We start from the raw sequence: 10,214 nt of genomic DNA, 5'->3' as shown, positions 1-10,214 counted from the left end.
TTGATTCTCACAAAAACTCTGTGAGGGTGGGGTCTTTATATTCATTTTACAGATGAAGAAACTGAGGCTGAGAAAGAAGTTGTTATACCCTTAGTCAGTCAGTATTTGAGTTAGAATTCTAGCTCAGGCCTTCCTCTAACTGGAACACCAGATTGCTTCTTTTTACAGTACTATGGCTTTGGGTGGAAACTGTTCTGTCAGGATTAATCACTGACAAAATAGTTATTTAACATTCTCAGGAATGGGAAACTTGACATGACAATTACTTATTTATATAGTGTTTGAATAAATGCTGTTATGAACACTAAGTCCTCATGACATATCTGGAGTTCTAACCGGTAAACCACACTGCCTCTCTGACAAGAAGTCAAGCACAATAGAAAGCATGGCTTCCCAACCCTATCCCTGCCCCAATAACCACATCTTTCTTCCCTCTCCCCTCTCCTTCTCCTTCCCCAGCTTCCTGTTCCACCCAATTATTCATATCCTCAAACAGAATTGAATAAGAAAATAGAAATTAAGTTCACTGACTCTAAAGAATGCCCTTCAGTTAAGGAATGGCTGAACAACCTGTGACTTAGGTTTGTGATGTACTATTATTATGTTATTTTTAAAAAATGACAGAGGGGATAATTTTACAATAACCTGGAAAGATTTAATGTGAACTGAGACAAAGTGAAATGAGCAGAACCAGAACACTTACACAGTAACAGCAACATCGTGTGATGATCAACCACAATTGACTTAGCTTTTCTCAGCAACATAGTGATCCAAAAGGATTCCAAAGAACTTAGAATGAAACATATCCACCTCCAGAGAAAGAATTGACATTGCTTGAATATAGACTGAAGCACACTGCTTTCTTTCTTTTTCTTTTATTCAAGACTTCTTGTACAAAATAACTAAAACAGAAATGTTACATTGTACACGTATAACCTTTGTCAGATACTCTTACCATCTCAGGGGAGGGAAAGAAGGATAAAAATTGAAACTCAAAACTTAAAAAAAAATTTTTTTAATGGCTTTAACATGTAATTGTGTGGGGGGAATAAATATTTCTTAAAAAGACATTTAAGTTCACTAGATCTCCCTAATTTTTTAAATGGAAAGGGAGAGACTTTTTAAGCAATACTTTAAAAACATGTTTTGAAATATTACTAATTCAAGTCATTGGGGAATGAAGGGTGGGGTAGTTGCAGGAACAAGTTATGTTTCAATACTTCCCTTTCCCACTAACTACATAATAACCTAACTGGTTACAAGAACAACTAGCCAGCTGCTGGCAACAGCTGGAAGCCAAACCCAGCTCTTGAGCCATTCAAACCAAACTCTGACTTTAAGAAAATAATTTTGCCAAGGTCTGGGGGATCTAGTCTTTACTCTGTCCCTGACTCACTGTGAGACCTTGGATAAATAATCTGCTTCCTCAGGCCCTCCCTTTTCTCATCTATAAAATGAGTTCCAGAATTCTTTGTTTCTGAGGTCAGTTCCAGCTCTTTGACACCACCTTCCCTTCTTCTCCTTCCTCCTTTCCCTCTCATCAAGCTGGGTGTGCAGGGGAAAGAATTAGATTAGGAATCACAGATTTGAATACTGGCTCCACTCTGTTTTAAGATCCCTTCCACCTCTAAGTTCAAGAGACAACATGACAGTGGATAGATATCCAGCCAGGAAGGTCTGGGGTCGAATCTGGCTAGTCACAGATTAGCTGTGTGTGATCCTGTACAAGTTCCTTATCTCTTATTGCTCTAAGCAACTCCTTAAAACAGGTTTGTTTTTTTTTAATCCAGAGTCTGTGGATATATAATAGATACACAGATGAAGATATAGAAATATGAAGTATGTACATATATAAAAGCATGTACATGTTTGTATTTATACATATAAAATCTTTACTTTTTAAAATAGTATTGCATTTCTTTTTAATTACTTGAAGAGACAATTTTGATGTTCATTTTTAAATAAAATTATGAGTTTAAATTTTGTGAATTTTTTAATAGTATTTTATTTTTCCAAATATATGTAAAATAGTTTTCAACATTCATTTTTGTAAGACTTTGTGTTCCAAATTGTTCTCCTTCCTTCCCTTGACCTCCCCAAGAAAGCAAGCAATCTGATGTAGGTTAAACATGAGCAATCCTTTTAAACAGATTTTCTTATTTGTCATGTTGTACAAGAAAAATCAGACCTAAAAGGGAAAAACCACAAGAAGAAGAAAAGGAAAGGAAAAAGAAAAGAAAAAAAGGTGAAAATATTATACTTTGATCCACATTAGTCTCCATAGTTCTCTCTCTGGGTGCAGATGGCACCCTCCATCACAAGTCTATTGGAAGTGCTTTGAATCACCTCATTGTTGAAAAAAAGCCACATTCACTAGAGATGATCATCACATAATCCTGTTGTTACTGTGTACAATGATCTCTTGGTTCTGCTCACTTCACTCAGCATCAGTTCATGTAAGTCTCTCCAGGCCTCTCCGAAATCATCCTCCTGATCATTTCTTAGAGAACAATAATCTTCCATTACATTCATATACTATAACTTATTCAGCCATTCCCCGACTGATGGGAATCCACTCAGCTTCCAGTTCCTTGCCACTACAAAAAGGGCTATCACAAGCATTTCTGCACATGGTCCTTTTCTCTCTTTTATGATCTCTTTGGAATACAGACCCAATAGAGACACTGTGGGACCAAAGAGAATCCATGGCTTGATAGTCTTTTGGACATAGTTTCTAATTTCTCTCCAGAATGTTTGGGTCATTTGTGAATATATTTTTAATCAATAACTGTATTTCAATATAATTGATTTCATTTGTAATTCTATGGATTTTCATTTATTTATTAACTATTTGGGTTTTTTGTTAAGTTTTAAGTTCCACCTTGTCTCCTTTCCAACCCTGCATTAGAGAAGGTCAATGTCATACCTGTATATGTATAGATAGATATATACATATAGATATATAGAGAGATTATATAGATATAGAGACACACACATATCTAAATGGAAAGAGACAGAGACTGAGAGAGATATAGAGAGAAATACAATACATCCATTTATCAGTTGTTTCTCTGGAGGTGGATGGTATTTTTCTTCATAAGTCCTTTATAATTGATTTGAATGATCATATTACTCAGAATAGCTTAATAATTCACAGTTAACTCTTCAAACAATTTTGCTGTCACCATATACAATGTTCTCTTGTTATTGATCATTTCTCTCTACGTTATTTCATGCAAGTCCTTCCATGTTTTTCTAAAACCACTTGTCACTTCTCACAACTTAGTAGTATTTCTTCACAATCATTTATCCTAAATTATTCAGCCATTCCCGATTGATGGGCATCCCCTCAATGTCCAGTTCTTTGCCACCACAAAAAAAAAAAAAAACAAAAAACAAAAAAAAACTCCTATACATCTTTAAGAATACATAGATTCTTTTCCTTTTTGTAATATTCTGGTTTGCTTTCTGGAGGTCTTGGGATGAGCCTTCATTTCAGCAGAGTAATCACCCCGAGAATAGCCAGGTGATAAAGTCCCAAAGTCTTTATTGTCTCATTCACAGTCTGTCTCCTTGCCTGGGGCTGGGGCTAGCTTTCTGGAGGTCCTTCAGAAGGACCTTGGTTTCAGTGAAGAAGTGAAGGAGGTCAGGCCAGCCACCACAGTAGTGGGAGATGGAATGAATGTCTCTCCTTGGCTCAGAGACCTTGAGCTCCAACCTCCAGTCCTCTGTCTTCTCTGAGTCTGTCTCCAAGTTCTCTCTAGGTCTGATTCTGACCTCTTAAATACTCTATTACAATTACATCCATTCATCACACTGAGTATAAGCCAATCATTATATCACTAAGGAACCATTATTTACTGTAAGATTAATTCAATCATACTGAACTAGAGAACTATTAATCACCAGGCTAAATTAAATAACCATTGTATTATCAATTCCACTGACTTAACACCTTGTAAGATCCTTGTTTCAAGTACAGAGTTCTGGCCCATTTCACCTTTTTCCCTGAACACCTTGGGCAATAGAAGAGTGGTATTGTTGGGTCAATTGAGCATAATTCCAAATTGCTCTCCAAAATGGTTGGACCAGTTCACAGTTTTACCAACAGTATACCAATGTCCCTTCCTCTCCTCCCTCCTTCCCCCAATATTCTCTCTAGTATTTGCCATTTTCTATTTCCATCATTTTAGTCAACCTGATTGGTATGAGGTGATTCATCAGAGTTATTTTAATTTGCATTTCTCTAATCAATAGTGATTTAGATCATCCTCCCCATTTGATTATATATAGCTTTGATTTATCTTCTTCCAAAAACTGTCTGATTTTATGCTTTGATCATTTATCAGTTGGAAAATGACACACATTCTTATAAATTGATTTAGTTATACATGTATGTGATATATGGTGCCTTTATTTGAGAAACTGCCTATAAAATATTTTTTCTCAATTTTCTGGTTTCCTTCTAATTTTAGCTACATTGGTTTTATTTGTGCCAAACCTTTTTTAATTGAATATAATTAGAACTGTCCATTTTACATCCCAGAAGACTCTATCTCTTGTTTATTCATTAATTCTTCTCTTATCCATTCCTCTTTTAATATATTTATGCTCTCTCCCTTTATGTCTAAGTCATGTATTCATTTTGACTTTATTAGTAAACAGCATAAGATGTTGATCTATACTTAGTTTTGCCAGACTGTTTTCTAGTTTTCTCAGTGAGTATATTCCTGTACATTTTATTTTGTGCATTTAAAAACATCGTTCTGAAAAGGGAGCTCATGGGCTTCACTAGACTGGCAAGGACATGCAGAACACAAAAATGATTCAAAGCAGGGGTCCCTACTTTAAGTCTGTATAACAGCTGCAGAAAAGGTGCTAATCTTCATTGCCATTCACTATACAAATTGAAATCACTTGTCGGGTCCAGTTCTAAAATCCTTTGGCACCCCCTTCCCTTTCAGTGTCCCAGCTCCTTTCTCTTCCAATAGTGTTTGAGATTTGAAATGTTGCTCTCTTTTATAGTAGTTGCATTTAAAATGGGGATCCTAGGGTGAAGAACTAGCTAAAAGAAAGGGATACCTTTTTAACATTGTCATTGTGGGTATCAGTGGGAGATTAAAGATAGGTGCCTGACAATCCTAGATGTAGAAGGAATTTCCTGGGCAACCATATTAACCCATACTTATGCAAAAATCTACTCTATAAAGTACCAGAGAAGTGATCATCCATCCTCTCCTGAAAGACTGAGGTGGAGGAAAGGAGAGAGGGAGGAAAGGAGAGAGGGAGAGGGAAAGGGATAAGAAAAGGTAGGATAAAACAAGGGAGAGACAGAGAGACACAGAGAGAGACAGAGACAAAATCAGACAGAGACAGGCAGAGACAAACACAGTCAGATAGACAGAACTTATCATCTCCCAAGTCACTTTTGAATTTTTAAAAATTGCACAGGAGCTTTATATACACAGATTCTCCCATTTCCCCACATCCATTAGATTTCCTGAAGAACTGCGCCACTTTTCCACTTTTGTTTTCTTAGTACTGTTTCTCAAGCACTTTTTATTTTCTTGACCTAGACATCTGATTTCATTGGCATAGAGAGCTCTCCAATGAACTCTCTTTATCCAAAGCAGATTAACTATAATTTATAGTCTTAAAGAGTTGCTCAGGGCACTAAATCAACCTGCTGAGGGTTGAGCATCTCCTATAAATCAAAAGCCAAACTTGAGCCCAGGTTGCCAACTCAAGCCAGCATTCTATCTGCCATACCATATTACACTTATTGGTGTACACATTGGTAATTATAATTTAAGCTGAATAAACACCAACTTGAGCATAAAGGCAGTTTAACCCTAACCAAGAGTCCTGGAAGTGCTGGAAAGCACATGTTTAATCCATATTCCTACCCTCCCATCCCCAGAGCAACCCACATCCCTTCTCTAGGTCTCCAAGCTGTCTGTCACTTATAAACTGCATCATCCCAAGATTCTAAGGAAAAGTACCTGACACCTAGAGGGTGATTTATAAACACTTATAGAATGTGAATATGGTAGAGTATTTCTATAGCTTATTAAATAAAAAACAAAAGGAATTCAGAGAAGCTTGTCGAAACTGATGGAAAACAAAGTAAGCAGAACTTTAAGAAAGAAAAACAAAGTACAAAATGATTGTTACAACCTAATCAATAACCCTTTTTGAATTCTGGAACTTTTGCCGGTCTATGAACCCCATCTCAGAATGATGTTTTTCAATGAATAAAACAAAATTTATTGGATTGCAAAACAAACAAACAAAACAAAAACAAAAACAAAAACAAAAAAAAAAACCTCTTTATATTGAAATAGTTGTCATTTTTTTATTTAAAAGATCCTAAGTTAAAAATCCCTGATGCCAGTGGAAAAAACAACAAAAATCCCAAACCAACAAGCTGTGTAATTATCTTGACTGAGAAACTTGGCCCCGGGGTGGAGAAAATGCACCTTCATCTCTCTGCAGAGATAAGGGACTTGAAGCTTGGAATTTCATATTAACAGTTCCTCTTAATTGATATTGTTGGTTTTACTGAACTGTTCTCCCCCTTCCCCCCTTTTAAAAGTTCTGCGCAGCAAGAAATGACTCTGGGTACAAAGAGGCTATAAAAACAAAAGCTAGCAATGGTATTTTCCAAATGTTTGTGAAATGAAATGGGCTTCTTCGGAGTTTTAGAGTGGGAGGTATTCCTTTCCCCCTTCTTCTCTCATCTGGGGTGGCTACTGATTCCCAATTCCAGAGCACAAGGTGGAGAGGGAGACCTGGACTCTAGGTAGTTCACCCTTGGGCTCTAGGAGCATATAGGATTTCCTTTCACTCCCCAGCCTGGGAGTTGTTTGCCCTTGGATCTCAAAGCCGAACTGACTTTGCAAGGGGTTTGGATTTAAATGAGGGAGGGCTCTGCAAAGCCCCTAGTCTCACTTTCTCCTCCAGAGCCAATTGGATCCAATGCCAAGACGTAGATCAGGACAACTGGAGATGGCCCCACTATGCAATGGGAGACCTCGGCCTTTTTTCTGGGTCAGAGGAGACTGGTCACTCCAACTTCTATCCAAACACGCCCATTTGAAGGCACACCTACTAGCGAGTGCTCTTCCAAACGGCCCAGGACACACCCATGAGGAGGAGGAGGAAGGGGAGTGGGAGGGTGGAGCTATGGCCCCAAGCCCGGGCTCCTGTTAGTTGCTCCAGCCACCACCCTTTTGGTTCCTAACTCCCATCCCAGACTAGACAGCCACAGCTGCCTTCCTGCCGGCTCCCTGCCTACTGCTGACCTGAGAGAAGAGTTCCTCAAGGTCAAGGCCATGGCCCAAGTACCCGTTAACCTGGATCTGTGCCCAAGTACCTGGGAGCCTTTGGAGCCAGCTCAGATTCAGAAGCTCATCAGCAGGGGCCAAGAAGCCAAGAAGTTTGCCTACTGTCCCTACAGTAACTTCCCAGTGGGGGCAGCTCTCCTGACCCAGGATGGGAAGATTTATTCAGGTAAGCCCAAAATTCATCCCTTCCCCCATCCCCTGCCCTTACATATAGAAAAAAACAGAAGGAGAGCTAGACTTGGAGGGATGGAGACTTGGATTCAAATCCTACCTTAAGACACTAGGCAAATAGTGGATCTCATTTTTCTCATCTGTAAAATTAGGGATTTGGGCCGGATGGTCCCTGAGGTCTCTTCCAGCTCTAAATCTATAATCCTGTGAGCATTGCCTTCTCCTGGAGATTCTTTTGGTTACTCTTAAATCTTAGAAGATCAATTAAAACCAATTTATAAATAAAATTGCATTTCAGTAGGATAGCTTTGTGCTGTTAAAAGTGGTTTGCTTTTTAAAAATAGATTCTTTAAAAAACATTAAATTATAGATTAAAAACCCAACATTTTACTCTCTGACAGTTATGTCCTCACAGTCCTGGCACAGAGCACTTCAAAGAAGTTTGATTCAAACCTCTTTGAACCACTCTCACTCCTCCCCTCCACTCCACCCCCCCCATCACTACCAAAGCAAAGTTGCTCATTTCCCATATGCAGGGACTTTTCTTTGGCATCTGACTGGGGAGGAGTGGACTTCATCAGGACCTAGGTATTTCAGCTGATGGGAGTTGGGATAATAGAAAAGGGATTCTGTACTCATTTGAAAGACTGAAGATATTGGAGAGAGACCAAGTTCTCAGAGATTAGGATGGGATGAGTCCTTTGAGGTGAAGACTCAGCATTTACAGCTACAAGGAACCTTACCCCTTCGATTCCAATAAATGTGATTTTACAAAAGAGATGATAGAGGTCCAAAGAATAATTCTTGCATAAAAGAACACAGAGTATAAGAGCAAAGATATAATATGAGTCTATATTAGTCATGTTGTGAAAGGAAAATCAGAACAAAAGGGAAAAGCCATGAGAAAGAATTAAAGCAAAAAAAAAAAAAAAAGATGAAATATTATGCTCTTATCCACATTCGGTCTCCAAATTTCTCTCTCTGGATGTGGATGGCATTTTCCATCTCAAGACTATTGAAATTATCTTGGATCACTATATTGCTGAGAAGAGTTAAGTATCATAGCTGACCATCACACTATGTTGCTGTTACTGTGTACAGTGTTCTCCTGGTTCTTCCCATTTTACTTAGCATTAATTCATGTAAATTTCTCCAGCCCTTTCTGAAATCATCCTGCTGATGATTTCTTATAGAATAATATTCCATTACATTCATATACCATAACATATTCAGCCATTCCCCAACTGATGGGCCATTCGTTAATTGGAGAATGGCTTATATTCTTATAAATCTGAGACAATTCTCTATATTTTAGAAATGAAACCTTTATCAGAAACCTTGGATATAAGAAGTTTCCCCCATTTTCTGCTTCCCTTCCAATCTTGGCTGCATTGGTTTTGTTTGTAAGAAAAATTTCAATTTAATATAATCAGAACCATCCATTTTGCATTTCATGATATTCTCCAGTTCTTCTTTGACCATAAATTCCTTCCTTCTCCACAGATCTGAGAGGTAGACTATCCCCTGTTCTCCTAATTTGTTTATAGAATCATCCTTTATGTCTAAATCATGAGCCCATTTCAACCTTATCTTGCTATAGGATATTAAGTGTTGGTCAGTGCCTAGTTTTGAGCAGTATTCTTTTCACTAACCATGCTGAATTCCAACAAGGGAGATAATACCCTATGTAAATGCCAGTTGTTATTAATATCATCCAGAGCTTGGATGACCTCATGGCCCCATTGAACACAGTTCTATGAGTCTCCATGATAGCCTGGTCTCCCTTGTATTAGACCCTGAAGAGCAGTTGCATGCCCCCATTAACCTGAGAGACAGCAGGGGTACTAATGGCAGCTGTACTGTTATGGCTAATTAATTACAATCATTTCCTCTATAATTCCCATATTCTAGTCCTCAAACATATGGGTCATATACTCAAGTAATTAATAATTACAATGAAATCCCCATTACATTATACCTCATTGTATTGTACTTCTCTCCCAAGATTGTTGTAAGGATCAAATAAGATATATTTATAAAATGCTTGTTTCAGTGCCTAGCACACAGCTAGTTACTTAATATGAGATATTAGTTGTTGAAAGAAATGATTATTCTTTCCTGTATTTAATAACTAATTATTGAATTAAAGCCAAGGGTTTCCCCTCCTCTACTTCCTCATTCAGAAATCAGCCCCTGTCTAAGTTACTCAGGCAGCCTTTGAAAGGCACGGCTCCTACTGAGAGGAAAAACTCAAATTTCTTCAAAAGGTAAAGTTGGGTGAATTGCTGGATTTGAGTCCATTGTCTTTTACTCTGACAGGTTTGGGGGGAAAGTGTGGCTAGGGGATGGAGACAAACTTGTATCTGTGCAACTTTGAGCAAATGACTTAAGATTCCTGGGCCTCAGTTTCTTCATCTGTAAAACAGTGGTGAGGTGATGACTAGCATCCCTTATAACTCTAAATGCTATCATCCAATTTTCTCATCTGGAAAGTCAATCAATTAATCAGTGGACAAGCTTTTGTTTCCCACTTGTTAAGTGCAAAGCACTGTCCAAAGTGCTGGAGATATAAATAGGAAAGTGAATCATTCCCAGTTCCCAAGGAACTCAGATTTTAATAGAGGGTGACAACTTATACAGGAAGTTTTAAAATTGTAAGTGAGATGGACTTGCATGGTCCTGAGGTGCAGCATGGCA

General features: G+C 38.0%; 1 protein-coding gene across 1 annotated transcript in view; it reads left to right on the top strand.

Annotated features, from left to right (window-relative positions):
* The first annotated feature begins 7,200 nt into the window (after nt 1–7,200).
* CDA (cytidine deaminase) overlaps nt 7,201–10,214 on the top strand; it is a 32,573-nt gene continuing 29,559 nt past the window's right edge. Inside the window, exon 1 of the mRNA XM_012545501.3 lies at nt 7,201–7,512. Within this exon, the coding sequence (XP_012400955.1) occupies nt 7,335–7,512 (178 nt within the window). The 5' untranslated portion in view covers nt 7,201–7,334. The remainder of the gene's footprint in view (nt 7,513–10,214) is intronic.

This window comes from Sarcophilus harrisii, chromosome 3 (assembly GCF_902635505.1).
Source record: "Sarcophilus harrisii chromosome 3, mSarHar1.11, whole genome shotgun sequence".
Lineage (NCBI taxonomy): Eukaryota > Metazoa > Chordata > Mammalia > Dasyuromorphia > Dasyuridae > Sarcophilus > Sarcophilus harrisii.
The sequence above is the reverse complement of the archived record's forward strand: the minus strand, read 5'-3'. Positions and strand labels throughout refer to the sequence as shown.